Source organism: Hippocampus bargibanti, linkage group LG06 (assembly GCF_051943395.1).
Source record: "Hippocampus bargibanti isolate YZ-2025 linkage group LG06, ASM5194339v1, whole genome shotgun sequence".
Taxonomy (NCBI): domain Eukaryota; kingdom Metazoa; phylum Chordata; class Actinopteri; order Syngnathiformes; family Syngnathidae; genus Hippocampus; species Hippocampus bargibanti.
In genome coordinates this window covers 11,515,976-11,537,976 of record NC_142739.1, presented here as the reverse complement: position 1 = coordinate 11,537,976, position 22,001 = coordinate 11,515,976, and the positions used below count along the sequence as shown (strand labels likewise).

Here is a 22,001-nt window from a genome sequence, read left to right as displayed (position 1 = left end):
ACACCATAATTTCTCTTTTCTTTTATTGCAACTCAAGGAATTGAGTGCCATCCAGGTCTGGATTTCTCTCAATAAAAAAGCATCTATTAAGCCTCGTATTATATTACAGTAAAGTCTCGTTATATCGATATTGGTTATATCGATAGTACTGCTTATTACGATACTATTTCTATGAACGCAAGGAGAAAATTAACATGCCGCAGGATCGGATATATATAGCCCGGTTATATCGATATTTTTTCCGACTCCCGAGAATATCGATATAACGAGACTTTACTGTATATTGTATTATGTTGATCATGTTGTGGGTCATTTCTACCCGTATGTCAAAATCCACACAAAACAGTCAAATAATAGGTGACATCAGCAACAACTGTTTCTGCGATGTTATCAACATACTTGAAAAGAGTGACAACATATTTTCTATCCCATTGGGATATTTTAGGACTATTTTGAGGAAAGGATATCCAGTGCTTTAGTCAACAGAAACATGGAAACGGGTAAAATTGACCCCTTAACATAATATGAGGGTTAAATAAAATTAAAGCCCATCAAGTGACCAAAACAATGCAGAGTTTTCATCCCAATTGCAGCCTTTGTGATTTGAAAATTTCATTTTTGTTCCACCGTGAATGTCAATTTGAATTAGATTTATTGTTCAGCCCTTATATATCCAACCATACTACTCCCAGAAATATAACAATATTCAGCTTTCAGGTGAAATTTCAGAATGAACCTACAGCGCACTCTTAATTTTTCACGGTAAACATAATTAGACCTTTTCCGAAGTTTTGAGTGAACATGTTAAATAAATGTTCCATATCAATTTTTGACATCAGACCACAATGACCCCTAAATATTGATGAACAGTACCTTGCCACGGTAAGGGTTAAAACAGAAAAATGCATTGGAAAGTTTATCAGTATCATGTTCGTCTGTAAATGTGAGAGTGCCATTTTGAAATTTCCCCACCCACCCCAATATGCCAAACCTTTTGTGCGTATTGTCTTGTATTTTAACTGCTATTGTAACTACATGTTAATGTATGCCTGTGTTTTAACAGTTTCACAGTGAATACCTTTTCAGCTTTGGAAACACATTAAAAATGTGTTTGGTTCAATGCATTTCGAGACAAAGAAACATAACCCTTTTTGCTTGTATGCACCATCAAGGAAGGGTTGAGGCTTTTGCATCACAATGGGCTTGAGTCAAATCTTTTTTGGGTGAAAATATACTGTACATAAATATGTAGAGCGATTATACACCTGCATGCAGTGCAATTTGTGTGTAGATTGTTCTTTATAATTGCATATTGCTATCATATTTATAGTTTTGCAGAAGGTATATTTTATATATATATATATATATATATATATATATATATATATATATATATATATATATATATATATATATATATATATATATTAACACACAAATAAAACTAAGAATGATCGCTCACCTGTGCAATTCTTATTTAGCTGGATCGAACAAATTCCTTTTCTATTGAAGCCCTAAAGCAGTGGTCACCAAACTATGGCCCGCGGGCCGTATCCGGCCCGTCAGGACATTTGGCCCGGCCCCCTGAACAATACCAGAGATGCTATCAGTTTTTTTTCCTATTTGGCCTCCAGAAATATAAAAAATCCTTTTACATGTCAAAGGTCGGTTTTCATAATTATCTGTTCCTATTTTAATCAATGTATGTTGTTTATAATCGTGATTGAACAATACAAACACGCTTGCTCACAATAGAACGCTAAAGGAGTCGGTCACAATGCGACGCAACACAAAAAAAGTGACGTGTGAGGAAGTGGAGGGGAGTCCGGTGGTACTTTCAGGTGCGCTCAGTTTGGCGTTCTATTTGGTCCCAAACCCGTTTTCTCTTGTAAACCTTCCTGTCAAAGAGAACGGGATAATGGCGAAAAGGTTAGGTAAGAGAAAAATTGATGCAGAATGCAGGGTATTTAACCTGCAGTGGACAAACGATTATTTTTTTGTGTTCAATGCAAAGAAAAGGCCGTTTGTCTCATCTGTCAAGAAGCGGTGGCGGTATTCAAAGAATACAATCTTCAGCGACACTATGAATCCCGTCACAAAGACAAGTACGATAGCTTAAGGCCAAATACAAGCAGACAAACTCTCAAAGTGAAAAGTGGACTATTATCTCAGCAGAATACATTTGTACGCCAAGCTCAGCTGAAGAAGGCATCCGTTCGGGCCAGCTTTCGGGTTGCTAAACTGATAGCAAGCAGCGGTAAGCCTTTCACGGACGGAGAGTTTGTTAAATGTATGGATGTTGTCGCGGAGGAGTCGTGTCCCGAGAAGAAAGATGCATATAATGCCGCAGGTCTGTCGGCGAGTACAATCACCAGACGCGGTGAAGAAATCGGGATGAATGTATATGCCCAGCTGCAGCAGAAGACGAAAGAATTTGACTTTTTTCATTAGCACTGGGTGAGAGCACGGACGTGCAAGACACAGCGCAACTGCTCATTTTTATACGTGGAGTTAGCGCAAACTTTGAGATATGCGAGGAGCTGGCAGCCCTCCAAAGTCTCAAAGGGACTACAACGGGAGAGGATATTTTTGACCAAGTGTGCCAAACCATGGAGATGTTGGACCTGAGTTACAGAACTGTGATGGTCGAAAGCCTCATTCAAGCCCAACAGTCTCATTGACTTCTATGCCGCCCTCCCAAACGACACATATCCAAACATCAAAAAACACGCAATGAAAATGTCCACAGTTTTTGGCAGCACGTATATATGTGAGAAAAGCTTTTCTCGCATGAAACTGCTGAAATCTCCGATGAGATCAAGATTGACAGAAGAACATTTGCATCAGTGCTTGAGACTGGCTGTAACTCGAATGGAACCTGATATTCAACTTCTCACCAGCCAGATGGAGACCCACAGTTCACACTGATGAACATACATAGGTAAGCTCACTTTTCTAACTTGAATGAGTCATTCTGAGCGTAAACAAATATAATCATAATAAAATCTACTGGGATAAAATCCATCTTTGCAGCCATACTGTTAGTGAAATGTATTGTGCTCTGTAGGTGCTGTATCACTCAGTTCACTTTCTCAACCTGCTTTGTGGTTTTCACGTGGAAGTTGATGAGAGAGCTGCAAACAGCGGTGTCTACAAGCCTACTGGAACCTACAAAAGGATTATAAGGAAGGAACACAAGAACTTTAAGAGACTGCTCATATGTGTCAGAGAGATTCTGCTCTGACAACTGAGCTGAACTTTTATCTGTTAAGATTGTGCATGGCACAACAGAAAGTTAATTTTACATGACTTTTTTTTCTATGAAGAACACAGAGTTATTTAGTTATTTATTTCATAAATAGTGTTATTTCCTGTTTTTCTATGAAGAACCAAGAGAGATATTTAGTTATTTATTTCATAAATATTGTTATTTCTTTCCTGTTTTTTTTTTCTGTGAAGAACTCAGAGAGGGTTATTTAGTTATTATTTATTTCATTAATAGTGTTATTTGTTTCTTGACTTTTTTTCTGTAAAGAACCTGGAAAGGATTATTTGGTTATGTGTGGCTTTCTGGACAACAATTTTTTAAAGCTCCCCTACGATCGTCAAACTTTTTCTGTTCCAAACTGACACCGGCCCCCCCCATCACAGAGGGGAAAAGTTATGTGGCCCTCACAGGAAAAAGTTTGGGGAACCCTGCCCTAAAGAGTCAAAATTGAATCAAAACATTTGAAATAAATACACCTTCATGAAATAATTGACAAACATGATATGGCCATTGAAATTTAAAATAGCGTGAAATATGTTTTTGCTATTCTGGAACACTTTTAGGGACAGGGGTTACTAGTTTGTGATATCAGGATACAGGGTGCATGAAAGGGTGAACATTTACTTGTAATTTCATAATGCCATCATGCTATTTCAATAAATATTTACTTTCCAATATTTTTTAAAAAGGAAAAATAAACATTTGTTAATAAAGTGCTGTATTGGCGGAATTCAACCCTCACTGGGAATGAATCCAGCCTTATAGTCCAGGCATTATTTAACGCTGATGAACGACCACACACAGAGGTCCAACTCACTAACTTGGATTTATACACTCATTTGTCAATGGGCTGAAAAAGCGACATTATGAAATAAAAAGGCAATTGTGGCAGATTGATCACTCCAAAGAGTTCCTCGGTCAACGTGTGAGCGCGGGTGGTTATTTGTCTACATCAGGGGTGTCAAACTGTTTTTTTGCCGCCGGCCACATTGTATTTACGGTTTCCTCTCAGGAGTCGTCATGAATTTGAGGAAACCATAAGAATGTTTCATCCCCTCCACATATTACATACAGAACACACAACAAATTAATGAATAACTAGTTTTCACATCTGAAGTTGAGAATAATTCTTCTCATCTCATCTCATTTTCCGTACCGCTTATTCCTCATTAGGGTCGCGGGGGTTGCTGGAGCCTATCTCAGCTGTCTTCGGGCACGAGGCGGGGGACACCCTGAATTGGTTGCCAGCCAATCGCAGGGCACACAAAGACGTAAAACAGTCACTGTCACACTCACACCTAAGGACAATTTGGAGTAGTCAATCTGCCTGCCATGCATGTTTTTGGAGTGTGGGAGGAAACCGGAGTACCCGGAGAAAACCCACCGGGGAGAACATGCAAACTCCACACAGGGAGGCCGGACCGGGACGCGAACCGGCGACCTCTGCACTGTGAAGCCGGTGTGCTAACCACTTGACTACCGGGCCGCCCGAGAATAATTCTTGTTATTGTTATTCTTCTTTTCCTTTCGGCTTTTCCCTTCAAGCGGCCGCCACAGCAAATAAGTGTCCTCCATCTTTAGAGGTTTGATCCGCATGTTTGTTTTGTCCAAGCTTTTATGTCAGATGCCCTTCATGACACAACCCTCTGTATTTATCCGGGCTTGGGACCGGCACAAGAAGACTTATGTCCCTTTGTGGCTACAAAACAAGCAACTCGCTCAGTAAAAGGCTCCCAAACACAACATGGTCATCGGGCAACATTCAAAAAAGCAAAAACTATACTCACCATTTGATGACAATGCTCTGATCTTACCGTGAAATGGGCGTCTTGTTATTGTGGGTTACATATGACAATTTGAAATTTTGGTTCGGACTTGAGCAAGCATCATTGAATTTTGATTTACTCTTGGGGGCCGAATAAAATAGGGCCAGATTTGGCCGCGGGCATTCACTTTGACACCTGTGGTCGACATGTTCCCTGCAATTGTCTGGCAACCAGTTCAGGATGTACCCCGCCTACTGCCCGAAGACAGCTGGGATCGGCTCCAGCACGCCCCCAACCCTTCAGTGATTTAGTGGATTCGAAAATAGATGGGTGGATTGACAATAATAATTTGATATTAATGAAGTGAGAATATTTTTCTTACTATACTTTAATGTATTCATTGTATTTATTTTCTCTGCTATTTATGTGAATACGTCTGTGTAAGGTCTCAGTCGTACATGAGTGGGTTAAGGTTTTAAAGAAGTACAGATGACGGCTGAAGAAACCTTTTCATCGATATTTATGTAAATGACATTTCAAATTCAATACGTACTTAATTTAAACTCTTATCGACTTAACACGTATTTCGGTATACGTAACCCCCAGACACCTACAACGTTTTAATTTGAAAATCGACTCGCGAACAAACGCCATTTCCGTTTCGAGCTGCGTGATTAATTTACTTTGGAGCTCGAGTCCACTCGGCCCCAAATCTAATCTGGGGCGGCGGAGTTATGGCGACCACAACACCACAGCAGGTCGATAAAACGACCTCAACTTTTTGGCGAGTAAGTAAAACACATTCCCCATTGCAAGACAGATTTGTTGTTGTTGAGAAAGTTAGATTGTATCCTCATTTTATGTAACGCTGTAATACTGAACTGATCTGGCAACCTAGCCACGACGCGACATCACGTGACTTGACAGCGATAAAAGCCAGTGTGTGTATGTATATGTTTTGGGCTTCTCGTACGACGGTGAACGCAGCGGTTGCTGTCTGTGCTTCGGCAAATAAATATCCTACTTGTATGATCTAAACAAGATGACCTTCTCGACTCTTTATTCTCCCAAATGCATCGCGAAAGCGCTGAAGATCTCAACAGTTGTCATTGGCAAACACGATTAATTTACACTGAGAGCGCGACAGTGGCAACGACGGCATATGTAATTCACGAGAAGACTGATTGCAGAGGTTCTTTGACTTTTCCGGAAACGAATACGAGGACGACTCGGACAAAATTGGTACGCGCTCGTGCGTTGTATTTTACTGTTCGCTTGAGCATTCCTGTAAAGTAAGACATAACATATGTTTCATGTAAGAGGCGGTATATACATTTTGTGTTAAGAAATGTGCAGCTAATTTCATCCATCTAACCACAAAGCATACATAGTTCATCGTTTAAATTTTGCTGGTGGGGGCAACCTAACTACAATTCTGCAGGCACCTAATAAACATGTGCTTAGTTATTCATACCTTCAATTCTCTAAAGTACCAATTGTTTTCAATATAAATTTCATTTCAGCATTTTAACACAAATACATGTAGTGATAGTCTCGCTCGACTAAATGCTAATCTATGCTAACAAGTAAAAAACAAAGTTAGTTACAACCGATCTAATATGAAATACTTTTCTGCTTATCAACTGAGGCGCAGGGTTGCACTGATTTGAATGAAAACAAAAAGAAAATTACAAGTGTGGATCTTTGGTCTACCCGTGGTCGCCATGATGCTGCTGATTCGGTTCTAACTTCTGCAGCTGCCTGAAAGCAATTTCAAAAATAGAATGTGGAGGTTGATAGACACAATTTTCAAGCTCAATTGCTTGGTATTTAAAATGTGCATGAAACGAAATGTTTTTAACGCAAGGAAGGTACACCAACAAAATCATACACAGTTCGATTTAATACAGTCGGCAAATTAATAGGTAGAAAGAAAATACATTTTAGGGAATGTGTTTGTTTTAAATACTGTTCTGAATAACTTTTACTCCTTCTGCTATTACATTCTCACAAAAATTATAATTTACACAAGTACTTGGATATTTCGAAATTTAATTCGGGTGACAGGAAATATTCTATGGCATGTAGTAAGTTTCCATCAAACTCGTCCCTTGTAATTTTTCATTTTTATCATCAAAGTTGCCATGTTTGTACATTTATTTGTTTGCTATCAACTTGTAATTTTGTTTAAGTTGGTTTTGATTTTCAGTTTTGGAGATGACAGGAAAAACTCTCCCAGAACAGCACGCTCTTTCTCACACATATGAGAAGGCTGATCGACCAAGCCCTGCGAAAGAACTATTAGAGGACCGACTGGAAGATGTGTACTCGATAGATTATGTGATTGAAGATCACGAAGAGAATAACAATGGGCAGGACATTGATTCAACAAATAAGCATGAAAAGCTTCGTATGGTGTGCAACGAGTGTGGAACGTCCTTCCCCTCTCCTGAGATGTTCTACCTTCACCGCCACTATCGTTCACACAAGAATGAACTCGTTCCCCTCAAATGTTTAGAATGTGGACTTTCCTTTAAAGATCGTCGAAGACTCATGAAACACATACGCATGCATCAAGAAGAGGCAAAATATGAGGAGGAAGCTCGTTTTCAGTGTGCGACATGTGACAGTTTTTTCCAAACAGCTCCAAAACTAAGGTATCACCAATGCACCGATACAGATGACATGCCTTATCATTGTACGCTGTGCCGGAAAGAGTTCAGAGTAAGGCGTGCTGTCGCCAAGCACATGCGCAAACACTCAGATGAGGGCAGCTGGACATGCAACAAGTGTGGTCAAACCTTTCCAGACGACAGAAGAATGCGCCGCCACCAGCAATGTCACCTTAACTAACCAACGAATGTCCGGAATGCAGCATGGCTTTCACACGCAGCTCCGTGATGGAAGCCCATCGGTGCAAGCACACTGAGCAACTCCGCTCTTTCCTGCGTTCTTGCGGTCAGACCTTCACATACAAGACTCTCTTTCAAGAAAGGCAGAATCTGCACACCAGCGAGCGGCTCTTATGTCATCCTGATTGTGGTAAGAATTTTCCCTTTAAAGCTTAAAGGACAACCGACGCCTTCCGACAAGTTGTGTCCATAATTTGTAAAATCACTTCAAGTGACTTCTACTGAGCGCATTTTACAAAGATTCCACCGCATATAGCTATATTTTACGTTTTAAGACTCGCGCTGAATATTCAGGAAGTCTTGTTTTCGAGTTGATGACGATGCCTGACGTGACGTCATTTCTGGAAAGCCCCTGACAGAGAAGGCGACACATAATGCATTTTGGGTACTTTGTTTGGTCTGAAAACTTTCTGTTCATCCGTGTTGATGGCGAAATTAGAAGGAAAACACATGAATAACGCGATGGTGAATCGTTGTGTGTTGCATCAAGACTACTACAGTAAAGTCTCGTTATATCGATATCGTTTATATTGATAATACTGCTTATTACGACACTATTTTCATTTCCCGTGCACATTTCTAGTCTTTTTATGTATAATTAGTTCCGTTTAGTACGATTCGTGGTTTTTACGATAATCCGGTTACTACGGTGCTCTTTTTCATCTCCCGCCGGCCATTTTGATATGTTTATATCGATACAAAAGATACTTACTTACAAAAAGCATGTTCGATACACAATCCATGTACCCAATGATAAAATGACATGCCATATCAAAGATCCCCCGTTTACGTGTGCCCCCCCCCCCCCTTAATGCAGTTCGGCGCAGGACGGATATATCGACAGTACAGTTATATCGACATTTTTTCTAACTCCCGAGAATCTCGATATAACGAGACTTTACTGTATTTGATACTAGTTGACACAAATTCCCAGCAGACAAATCAGCCCATTTCCAAGGGAGCTTGGGCGCCATCTTGTGCATTTTCTGGGACGCAACATTGGAGTCCAGACGCCTCAAAATGACACGGAAGGACTTCTTTAATCGATTGCAAACATTTATGCTTTCCTCTTCAGACCTATTTGAATCATGTTCATAACTGGATGACAAGAAAGCATCTTCTCCGAATCTGAAGCCATTGTATTGGATTATTATTGGATTATTATTATTGGATATGCCTTTATTAGTCTCACAGTGGAGAAATTGTTGTACATTGTTTTGATTCTCGAGCACAACAGACACCAAAAAAATGGTGGTTGGTTGTCCTTTAAAGGACAACTGACACCATTTTTTTGTTTCCTAACTGACATCAGAAAAACGTTCTATAGCATCTAAAATACCCAAAACACACTGGCTGATATTTTTAGTCAAATGAAAAACGCCAATAAAAATGACTTAAAGTCTCCCAAAACTACAGTAAAGTCTCGTTATATCGATATTCTCGGGAGTCTGAAAAAATATCGATATAACCGTACTATCGATATATCCGATCCTGCGCCGAACTGCATTAAGCGGGGGAGGGGGCAATACGTAAATGGGGGATCTTTGATATGGCATGTAATTTTCTCATTGGGTTCATGGATTGCGTATCTAGCATGCTTTTGTACAGTAGTGAAGTGAAAATGAATTTATGCATTAAATAAAAACGTCTTTACACTTTTTTTAATAACTATTTCCTTTCAAAAATGCAACCAATGCCAAATCCTCAGGTTGTGCTATACATACGAAACCACGAACGCCAGCATGTACAAACATATGAAAAACAGTGATTGTTGCAAGCGATAAATATACAGTAAAGTCTCGTTATATCGATATTCTCGGGAGTTGGAAAAAATGTCGATATAACCGGACTATACCGGACTATCGATATATCCGATCCTGCGCCGAACTGCATTAACAAAAGCCGCCAAAAGAGGGCAGCCAAGCGCCATATAAGAAACGGAGCTGGCCATGAGCTCCATTTTGTGCCTCTTTTTTTTGGGTGAGAGATGTTCCCCCAATGTTGCCTCAAAATGGCACAATTCTTTAATGATTGCAAACATGTATGCTTTCATCTTCAGAACTACAGTGTATTTGAATCATATTCATAACTGGATGTGTAACAAGAAAGCATATTATCCGAATATCCGAATCTGAAGCCATTGTTTGGATTCACAAGCGATGCAAGACGTCTTGCCGTGACGTCATTTTTATTGGTGTTTTGCATTTGAATAAAAAGTGACATCGGTTGTCCTTTAATGCACAGTGTGGAATGTTAATAATGCTTCAGCAGACAAAACAAGAAACGTTGCAAAAAACGATTGCATTCATATACAGTACAGTGGGCATGTACATAACACAACAGGGAAACTGCAACGCTTACATCTTACTGTATTATGTATGCAATTTAAAAAAGTCATCCATCTTCTTCTGCTTCCCATTTTTACCTTTTAACACAAACACTTCAATCTCGTCTGCTACACACGAGCTAGCGTCTGAAAATGAAAATGGCTCTGCTACACGGGTGCTGGTCACGTAACAAACTCATGTGACCAAGTCACGTGACCAATGGCGCGACCGATGGCGTGTCACGTAACCAAGTCACGTGACCAAGTCGACCAATGGCGCGACCGATGTATCGATATAAACAGCAAAATGGCCGGCGGGGGATGAAAAGGAGCACCGTAATAACCGGATTATCGTAATAACAGGGTATCGTACTAAACAGAACTAATTATACATAAAAAGACTAGAAATGTGCACGGGAAATGAAAATAGTATCGTAATAAGCGGTACTATCGATATAACCAATATCGATATAACGAGACTTTACTGTATCTGAATACAACACAATTAAATACATGTATGGAAAACAAAAACTGCAACCTTTATATTACGTTGATGAAGTATTCTGCGGCACGTCGAACTCTTTCGCGATGGAGGATTTGCTCCTTGTTGGATTCTCCTCGACAGCCACTACTGCCTTGTACTTCGTTCCGAGGTCACAATTCTTACGTTTGCCCATGGTTGAAATTCGTGATCTGTATATAAGCTCTGCTACGCCTTTTTTGTTGTGCTCGCGTATGACAGTTCGAAACATGGAAGCTAGTCACTGACTGGGGCTTGGGAGGACCCGACAACGTAACAACAGCTCCTGTTTGTATGTGATAACTGCTACGTTTTGTTATCAAAAAGACCGACCCGCTATAGCAGCGGTCTTTATTTTATCCTTACTCTTCAACCACGTTGATAAAGTATTTTGCGGCACGTCAAATTCTTTTGCAATGGAGGATTTGCTCATTGTTGAATTCTCTTCAACAGCCCCGATTGCATTGTATTTTGTTCCAAGGTCACAATTCTTTCGTTTCGCCATGGTTGCAAATGGTAGAAAATGGCGTCTGCTACACTGCGCAAGACACAGAAGCTGGTCACGTGACCAACAGCGCGACCGATACAGATTTTGATAATGGTGGTACTATATCGAAACCCCTAAGCAAATAAAGATTCACCTTAAGCTGCTTTTGTATCGATATAAACATAGCAAAATGGCCGGCGGGAGATGAAAAAGGGCACCGTAGTAACCGGATTATCATAATAACCATGTATCGTACTAAACGCAACTAATTATACATAAAAAGACTAGAAGTTTGCCGGGAAATGAAAATAGTATCATAATAAGCAGTATTATCAATATAACCGAAATTGATATAACGAGACTTTACTCTACTTCAAAATGATCTGAGAAAGTTTCATTTTCAGAAGGTCCCGCCCCCTAGTTCGTGACGTCACGCCATGACCTCTTGCCTTGCTCGAGAATCAAAACAATGGCTTCAGATTCGGAGAAGATGCTTTCTTGTTACTCATCCAGTTATGAATATGATTCAAATAGTTGTGAAGAGGAAAGCATAAATGTTTGCAATCGATTAAAGAAATTCTTCCGGGTCATTTTGAGGCGTCAGGACGGATGTGTAAGCACCCAGAACATGCACAAGATGGCGCCCAAGCTCCGTTGGAAATGGGCTGATTTGTCTGCTGGGAATTTGTGTCACCGAATATCAAATAGTTGTCTTGGTGCAACACACAACGATTCACCATCGCGTTATTTATGTGTTTTCCTTCTAATTTTGCCATCCACACGGATCAACACGAAGTTTTCAGACCAAACAAAGTACCCAAAATGCATTTTGTGTCGCTTTCTCGGTCAGGGGCGTTCCTGACGTGACGTCAGGAATCGTCACCAACTCAAAAACAAGACCTGAATATTCAGCGAGAGTCTTAAAATGTAAAATATAGCTATATGCGGTGGAACCTTTGTAAAATACGCTCAGTAGAAGTCATTTGACGTGATTTTACAAATTATGGATGTTGGAGTAATTCGCGATACGAACATCTTTAAACATCTTTTTGCATCGTTTGTTTTTGTTTGACTTCCTGATACGTCATATCCTACCTGCCTTTACATGATGTCACATCCTATAATGTCACATCCTGCCCATCTTACATAAATGCTCTCCCAGCGCATCTTTCTCTCTCTTCCTCTCTGCCTCCTCGGCTGACTTTAAAATATCCCTGCTGTCTACAAGATTAAAATAACTTATTCTGTTCAACATGTGGCTTCCTGCTGATTTCACCATCCCACTTCTAACACTCTGTAAAGCGATGAACCAGGAATGAACGATCACTTTTAACCCATCAATGGACACAACTTGTCCGGAGGCGTCGGTTGTCCTTCAAAGGAATGTTGTCACAAGCTTCGACTGCACGAAGCCGACTACCTTTCCTCTGCCGAACAGACCCTGTCGGTATCTGCACGCGTGCAGTCAAAACGCACTTTTAACTGTCGCCTTTGTCCGCAGAAAAACAACTCGACATCCATCCTAAGTGCCCACATGCAATTTCATGAAATGGAGTGTAAGTAACCCGAGAAAAGCGTCAAACCACATCCAGGGAATGAAAAAGGTTTGGGACAAGGTTACTCTTCTCCATGACTACATAAACATTCAAGACAGCTTTAGAAACCTTAGACTCTCTTTCATCAGAAAAAAAAAACGTTAATTACTAAGTTAAATGGGTCTGGAGTTATCTATGCTTGAAATGGGGGCGGCTGTCCAAAATACAATGCAATACATACATATTGGTTTATGTAGCGCTTTAGCAACAGCGCAAGCTGGAACAAAGCGTTACCATGGAAGAAAAGGAAATGATCATAATCAAAAGGAAATGAACATCGGCAGACGCCATGGCCAGCGGTTTATCGACACCCGATCATGAAAAAAACAAAACCCGAACAAATTCGGAAATGGCGCTCTGTCATATTTGCAATTCCAGAATACATTTGTGAATGGCAGTGAATGAGTTCATAATGAAGTCGTTGAATGAAGACCCTTTCATGTAAACATTCACATGATCAGAAAGGTCAATATACCACCACACAATTACAGACTACTTTGAGCTACTTACTTAACAACACCCATTGAATGTTCATATGTGCAGGTTTTGAAGGAAGGGGGTCCAAGGAAGTACCTTTTGGGACAAGTATGATGGCAATCCAGAGCACAAAAGAGACGATGGGCATACTGACTGTCAAAATGAAGACATTAGCATGGAAGACAAACATGGCCAAATATTTGGTGCACCCTCAACTTCAGCAAGATGGCTGCCTTGCTCACCAATGCACAGCGCCCTTTTCATCAATAATAGCTCAGAACCCAGCAGTCCTCTGCCATTGCTCAGACCACAAAAAGGTCATGCAGAAGCCATGCCACGTGATGGCTCAGAAATGCAATGACTTAGCTTGAAAATCATATGGACAAGAGTTGCAGACGGTTTCAGTCAAGACATGAGAACTCGTGTTGCAGGTGCTGTTGGCGCTTAGCAAAACATTGTTAGCGACCAAGCAACAATACATAAACATTTTTTTAAAAATGCAGCACTTGCAAAAATTGTGACACCAGTATCATGAACAGCAGAGGATTGAATTAAATAATTGTATTAATGTATTAATATGAGTTTTAAAACCATTCGGGTTGTCAAAACACTTAATTTTTATGATTACCTTAATTTTTGCACAAGGGGCATTAGAGAAACCCCAAGAAAACAGCATTCAAAATGCAGATGGGGTGAGGGTACAGTAAATTCATCCCCGCCTGAGCACAAAAACTGAGTATTTTTTTCCAAGGAAAAAAAAACAAAAGATAGGGTTGTGAATCTCATTTTTAAAAATGTGATGGTTCTCTGTACCACAATAAGAATAGCTACATCAGCTCTTCAGCTCATTGTGCCTTCAAACAGGCCCTCGACTGGAGCCTCAAATGCATTTTGAGTTCTTATCTATAAGAACTGCACCAGTGTCACTTTTTTATTTTTGCCATTGCTGTGTTTTGTTGATGTTCAAATGTATTTAATTGCTAATAAATGGAGAACCAGTTAGTCATTTGTGAACTCTTGATGTAGATTATTTTATGTGGGAAAATATGGGCGGTAGTGGCTAACATTTTAGTTGGGTTTGGAATCTACTGTGGCTCTGGACTTTAAATTTCCTGATTTTGCTTCCGCAGGTAGTTCTTTATAGATCGTCTCTGGCTTTCTGGAACACTCATAATAGATAAATTGATGACCAAATGACCATGGAGATGGGTTCCCAACATTTTGGCTCCTGGGATGTCCTATATAAACTTTATGTCATCCGGACTCCATTTTAATTTATTGGTAACATCATTAATCCACCTAATCGCGAGGAATCATTTTTAGAAGTATAGGTGATAACATTTGATCAGTTTAGCTTGTTTAAATGTTGGTGTTTGGCAGCTAGGAAAAATGCTGCACATCAAGTGAAGAAAAATGTTGCTATACTGTTATCACGGTTTGCGAGGTGGTGATGGCGGGTTCGGATCCCAAAAAGCAGGCAGGAGGGAGCAGGAGGTTGTTTGACAAATTGTATTAAAATAAAGTCAGCAGGAACAAAATGTAAAACATCAAAATGATCTGAATGGAAAAAAATACAAAGTAGCAAAAGAAGACCAAAAGTAAAAGCCCGCCAAGGTTAAACAAACACGTACACGATGCATGCTGCAACCAAGCAGCAAACAAACAATGAATCGGCACCGGATGGTCGTGCCGGGTGTTCTTTTAAATGTCAATGATTATAACGACCAGCACCTGCGAGGCTGCCGGCAGGGCTGACGTCGCTACCCGCTGGTCGCCAATCTGATCGGGACGACCAGCACCTGTGAGGTGTAGGCGGGGGCGACAGCGCCCCCCGTTGGTCGTCAACCAGATCATGACAACTGTACTGTATATGCTGGGACGACAGCTTCATATACTGTATTAGAATTGTATTTGATGTGTCGCGAAAATGCATTTAGATTCACATTCCCCCTAAACTTAACACACACAAAAAATCCAAATACGTACAGTGAATATAATAGCCAGGTGAGCTGCAGTAAACTCACGACTATTTAAGAGAGGTTTTGAAAAGTTAATTGAATTAAACGGACCATAGTCAGCTGAGATCGACCCGCAAAGCGTAAACTGAATAAAGACAACCTATAAATAAATTCAATGGATGGTTATTCAATATTGTTCTGTAGCCACAAAGGGACATAAGTCTTCTTGTGCCGGTACCAAGCCCGGATAAATACAGAGGGTTGTGTCAGGAAGGGCATCCGACTTAAAAGCTTGGCCAAAACAAACATGCGGATCAAACCTCTAAAGATGGAGGACACTGATTTGCTGTGGCAACCCCTTGGAGGGAAAAGCCGAAAGGAAAAGGATATTACAATTTCGAATTTATGTTTTAATTTGAAACATCACACGGCACAACGTCATTTCCGCGTACATTCGCCAAATTCGGTGAGCCTGCTGCTCAAGTCCATACCAGAGGTGCATGGGGGAAGGACATGGCCGCCATATCTCAATCGGAGTCTCCGGAACGGCACAACTGCACGGTAGAGGAAGTGCAAACATCAGGGAGCAAGACTAACTCGGCAGAACTGGAAGGCACCTCCGAGAAAACGGAAGAAAATACACTAGATCACCCCCGGGAGCGTCAAAGTAGTGAGCACAGTGGTAACAAGAGCGCTTCCTTGCCCAGCCATTCTACGGTTTTTGAGTCGGGGGCTGGAGGCGGCCAAACATGTAATTCACCAGAGCCAAAAATGGCCAGTCACCAGGAGATGAAGGGTGGTCCCTTGTCTGCAGCGGAGACGAAGACAACGGTAAAGAGGATCAATCCCACTCGGAAGAAAATAGTAAGTATACGGTAACGGTGGTGTTAGACTCTCATGTATTGGTACCTTTAGCCTGCGTTCGCCCAATGACCACTTGTACACTGTAATATACAATCAAGCTTGCCCGATATTTTGTCGTGTATCGTCTTTCTTTTAGCCCTTAAACTAGTCGTCGTGTGTTAACTTTAGATTTTATATGAACGTCGTCTATCTATAGAGAGAGATTAAAATATATAAATGTCGTTGTTTGTGTTTCTTTGCACTGTTTGTAACTGGGAAAGTAAATTCCTTGCGTTTTTACATACTAGGCCAATAAATCAGATGTTCATTTATTCACAATACATAACAATACAATGCGTATTGGTTTATATAGGGCTTTAACAACAGCTGTAACAATGCGCTTAATATCCAACTATAATATACAGGAAATAAAGCAGTCACAAAGACGATAGAAAGCACCAGGGAGTAAAACTAAGATCAAGTCTGAATCATGCTGGGTCAAAAAAGAGCATAAGTGAGTTTTGAGGTCGGTTTTAAAGATGGGCAGTGAGAGGGCTTGCCGAATGTTCAATGGCAAGTCATTCGAGAGAGTGGGATCAGTAACGGATAAGGCTCGATCCCCTCTGAGCCTCCAGTTAGTTTTTGACACATTGCATAATGTCTGTTTTAGTCCGTTAAATTTTTCAAAAAACAACATCTCATTTCAGTTACAGAAACTGCTGAGAAATTGCTACCAGAAACATCTGCTCTTCCTGGTGTGGAGCACATTCATGAAAAGGATGAGGATTCAGTGGAAGATGTGGGCTCGATTGAGTATGAGGTTGAAGACCACGCTAAGGGTGAGAAAATGCAGCACATTGGGTCCACATGTAAATCAAGAAAGAATCCCATGGTGTGTAAGGAGTGCGGACTATCTTTTCCTCGCCGTGAGATGTTGTACCTTCACCGCCATAGTCATGCACACAAGGATGACTTGGCTCCCCTCACCTGTATAGAATGCGGCCTTTCTTTTAAGGACCGTCACAGCCTCATTAAACATAGAGGTGTGCATAAGGGGCGGGAAGAGGAGCCATCCTATGACAGGAAAAACTGTTTTCAGTGTGCAACATGTGACAACTTTTTCCCTACGGCGCAAAAGCTGAGGGTCCACCATTGCAACAATCCTGACGACAAGCCTTATCACTGTTCGCTTTGCCGCAGAGAGTTCAGTTTAAAGGGCTCTATCAAACATCACATGTTGTTCCACTCGCATGAGGGCTGGACGTGCCAGGAGTGCGGTCAAACCTTTCGGGACTACACGCAATTGTGCGGCCACCAACGATGTCATCCAATCTTTAAACCCTACGAATGTCCCGAGTGCGGCATGGCTTTCAGATACAATTCCGTCATGGAAGACCACCGGCGCAGGCACACAGACCAACTCCGCTCATACTTGTGTACTGTATGTGGTAAGACTTTCAAGTACAGCAGTCTCCTCCAACAGCATCAGTATCTGCACACTGGTGAAAAGCCCTTTCGCTGTCCCGATTGTGGTAAGAAATTTGCCTTTGCTCAAAATATGAGGGCACACTGTCGCCAACATAGACTGCACCAAAGCAACACCGCTCCCCTCTGTACCCAGCCCACCGGGCAGACTCCCTTGTCTGCACCGGAAACGGCGCCCGTGGTGCAAACGAATGAGAACGCTTGCCCGACTGAGGAACCAAAACGCACTTTAAACTGTCCCCTTTGTTCTCGGGCATACAGATCACCAGCCACCCTGAAAGCCCACATGCGTTTACACCAGGTGGAGTATGAGTCAGAAGAGAAAAAATTACAGCCGCCCCCAGAGAATAAAAAGTTTTGGGATAAAACCTACACCTGTCCACACTGCCCATGTACTTACCCCCAGGAAATAAGTTTACGATTACACATCTTCAAAACCCATCAGAGTCTCGTGAAAGATTGGGACAAAGTGTCAATTTCCCCCCAAAAAGAGTCAAGCTCCATTCCTGATGAAAAGCTGCAGGCAAAATGTAAAAGTGGGAATTCGCCCCCAAAAGAATTGAGCCCCAAACCCATTGAAAAACCGCCGGTAAAACTCAGAATTGACAACACGTGGATAATGCCGTACAAGTGCCCCCAGTGTAGCAAAATGTTTCGCCATCGCTCAGTCTTAGAGCTTCACGTGCGCATCCATTCCAAAGACAAACCTTACGAGTGCCGCATATGCGGCAAAGGCTTTCGCTTCAGCCGCTACTTACAACAACATAACCTCATCCATTTGGGCCAGAAGCCTTATAAATGTCCCGACTGCGGCAAAGGCTTTCCCTACCTCAGCTTCTTACAGCAACATATCGTCATCCATTCGGGTCAGAAGCCTCATAAATGCCCCGACTGCGGCAAGGATTTTGCTTTCCTGCAGAACATGAGAAGCCACCAGAAGCTGCATCAGGAAAACCCTTTCCGCTGCACCAGTTGCGGCAAAGGCTACAGCGACGAGAAGCAACTTCAACATCATATACTTTCGCATCACGGCAAGAAGCCTCATAAATGTAACTTGTGCAACAAGAGCTTCAGCTTGGCGTATCTGCTGCGCGACCACCTCAACACGCACACGGGAGAGCAACCTCACGTTTGCGGCGACTGTGGCAAATCATTCTCCTGGTTGAGCAGCTTTTTGGTGCACCGCAACACCCACAGTCTCAAGCGGCAGAGTTTTAGTGCGCATAATTGCGTCCCACGTGGTGGGAGGACTCGAGGCAGGGGAAGGAGAGGCGGGAGGCTGACAAGGGGTATCTCTCGATCGGTAGGGGGGACTCCACTCTTTCCCAATTCAGCGGACACACCTCATTCTTTCATGCTTGTATCCCAAGACGCGTTGCAAGTGAGGATGCAGAACGAGGCATTGCTTTCTGAACCGCAACCACCAGCAGAGACACGCCAGCACAGTCAAGAAAAGGCACCCTCTGCGGTGTGCTCCTCTCAACAAGCCGTGGGAAACGTAGGAACGAAGAAACATGGTCAGCCCAAGGCCACCACGTCCGTTCCCCTTGCTTCTTTGCACCAGGACTCTCCCAAGGTGAGTGCAGCGTTGTGGAGCATCCAACCTCCTCTGGTGACTTCTGCCATCAAGGTCACCCAAGATGTCCAGTCTCCCAAATGGTCAGGCGCCCTGGTGCCAAAAACGGAGACTTTGACGCTTCCGATGAAAGAGGAAGCCAAAGTTTGGAATCCTCAAGCAATAACGTTGACTGTTCAGCAACCCGAGCAGCCCCGGATCAAAATTAAGTCCCAAAAGCAGAGGACTTCGGGTAAAGCAGGTGCACCGTCCTCAGCGCAGATAAACCAAAGCATCCCCATTCCAGTCTCGACTGCTTTTGCTCATGGGCTCGGTGGCACTATGTGGGGCATTCAAGCACCACTGGGGCTTTCAAACAAAAAGCCCCCCCCCCAGGAACCTGCGAAAATGCAAACATTCCAGCTCCAGCAGAATCGGGTGACGCCTGCTCAGGCCACTTTACCAAATCAGACTTCAACACAGAAACTTGCCATCTCCATCAATCCTTTGGCCCAAACTGTTGGCACAACACTGTGGGGCTTCCAAAATAATCCCGTGGGTACTCCGCTGCTTCTCACTGGGCAGCTCAAACCCGGGAACGTACAGAACCTGCAGCAGCAACCCATCGTCACGGCCAATCAGATCATCCTAAACCAGTCGGGGCCTTTTATTTCTCAGACGCTTGGCACCCTCCCAAGTCTCTCTTTGCCCAGCACTCACTCTCTTCATAACGTTTCTGTTGGTACGGTGTCAAGACCGTCGCTCCCACATATTTTTTTCACCCCCCAGGCTGTCTTGACTGAAAGAGCCCCTGTGCCACAAACTTCAGCCCTACCCCAGCTTGCCACGCAGACCAATGCTAACAAACTTGGAGCCCGTTTGACTTTTACCCCAGAACGACTTTTCCGGTGCATGATATGCGGCTGCTCTTTCCCCCGAGAGCTCGATCTTCAGTTGCATTACTCGCAACATGCACAAGGAAAAGCTTAACTTTGGAACTGTAACAGCTTTTGAAAAAAAATCTCTTGAGCCCCATTTCTCTGGCGCTCACTTGTGGATTTTGACCAGCTGACTTGGTTGGGCATCCGAAGCTCCCCCGACTCCCCTAAAAAACGTGTTAGTCTTCACACTTTTACCATTGTACTAATTTACTCTCAATAAGACTGCTGAGACTATTGTGGTTTAAAACAGTCGTTGTTTTAGTCTTAAAAATGCTTTTAATATGTGCGTTGAACAACTTCTCAAGGCTGTGGATCAAGTGACCATTTCATTTATCGCCATTGACGTTTGCATTTTAAAAAGTTTTAATGTGTACATTTTGGCTCCTGTTTTGAACCATTTCAGAGGTATATTTCATGTACAGTACGCAGTGTGCTTTTTATGAGTACTCTGCTTGTAGGCCTAGTTTTTTAGTAAAGCAGATGGAACAACTCACTACTCGTTCAGTACACAGAACTGTCCTCCATTTATGATGAAAAACTATTTATAGATAAACTGGAACACAGTAGAAATGAAAAGTACACACTCCTGTTTAAATGCCAGGTTTTTGTGATGCAAAAAATAATATACAGTAAAGTCTCGTTATATCGATATTCTCGGGAGTCCGAAAAATATCGATATAACCGGGACTATCGATATATCCGACCCTGCGCGCATGTAATTTTCTCCTTGCGTTCATAGAAACAGTATCGTAATAAGCGGTACTATCGATATAACCGATATCGATATAACAAGACTTTACTGTGTGTGTGTGTGTGTGTGTGTATATATATATATATATATATATATATATATATATATATATATATATATATATATAATAAAATTTCAAGACTGTTTCTTCCATTGATATGATGTATAACCGATAGAACTGAGACAATTGAGATAATATGGTCTTGTAGACTTTTCCAGACATTTTCACTTTTGCTTCATGACAGAAACCCAAAAGGGTTTTGTGCCAACACTCACTGGTATTTGGAACTATTCAGAATTCCCCTGGGCAATATCCAAATAAGATTATCAGAAACACTTAAAAAGTGGAAGGAAATGTGCTGTCTCTTATTTAAAATTGATTTTAATGTGACCGGTTGATGAACACAGCCTAAATGCATGTGCAGTCTCATTCTTATTTTTTTAATAACCTATCACTCTCTCTCTTTTCCTTTCTATCTATAAACATGGGTCATTTCCGGAATCGGAGGACATTTTGGCTTTCTAGCTATTGAATACTTTTAAAATAGATCTTCATATTTACGATTTTCTGCTACATATTCAATAATAGGTGTTTTTATTGTTCTCCTGGCTGCTACTGGCGACTTCAGGGGACAAACTTGCCTACGGCTAAAGAAAATGTAAAAAAAAATGTCATTGTGGTCATGCATAAAAGGGTCTAATAAGGCACAGTGAGACATTCAATCATGTCTCTGTTCTAAAAATATGAAATTTTCTTGGAAAACCGATGTCAAGTCCACCGTATCGTGTGAATGACTGCTTTCTTCTGCATGTGGTGGGGCACCGTTTCCACGACTAACAATCATCGGGGACACGCGAGATAATGGAGAAAAGTATAGAGGTACTCTAGACTACTTCGGTATTTGATTTTTTTTTCAAGAGTCCTTTTCCCTGAGTATAGGTGTTTTTTTCCACGTTTGACCTTATGATACATAACTACTTAGAAACTGCGTGTTTCCATGTTTTGTATGTGCGTTATTTATAATTTGATTGGCGGGATGTAAAATGTCTTCCAATTCTCAAACGACCGAAACAATATCTGGGCATTTGAACACTTTTTATCTCCACCATCATTTTA

General features: G+C 41.7%; 1 protein-coding gene and 1 pseudogene across 2 annotated transcripts; both read left to right on the top strand.

The window, feature by feature from the left end:
- The first annotated feature begins 4,690 nt into the window (after window positions 1-4,690).
- On the top strand, window positions 4,691-14,365 carry LOC148896476 (uncharacterized; annotated as a pseudogene). Its single transcript, XR_016115304.1, has 4 exons — window positions 4,691-5,822; window positions 7,244-8,076; window positions 12,781-12,835; window positions 13,418-14,365. The product of XR_016115304.1 is annotated as an uncharacterized LOC148896476 (transcript).
- A 1,399-nt stretch (window positions 14,366-15,764) lies between these two features.
- Window positions 15,765-20,941, top strand: LOC148896475 (uncharacterized). The gene is given in 3 exon segments (XM_088998521.1): window positions 15,765-16,084; window positions 16,087-16,173; window positions 16,860-20,941. Coding segments are annotated over 3 exon segments (3,672 nt in total). The 5' UTR covers window positions 15,765-15,822; the 3' UTR covers window positions 20,183-20,941.
- The last annotated feature ends 1,060 nt before the right edge of the window (window positions 20,942-22,001 follow it).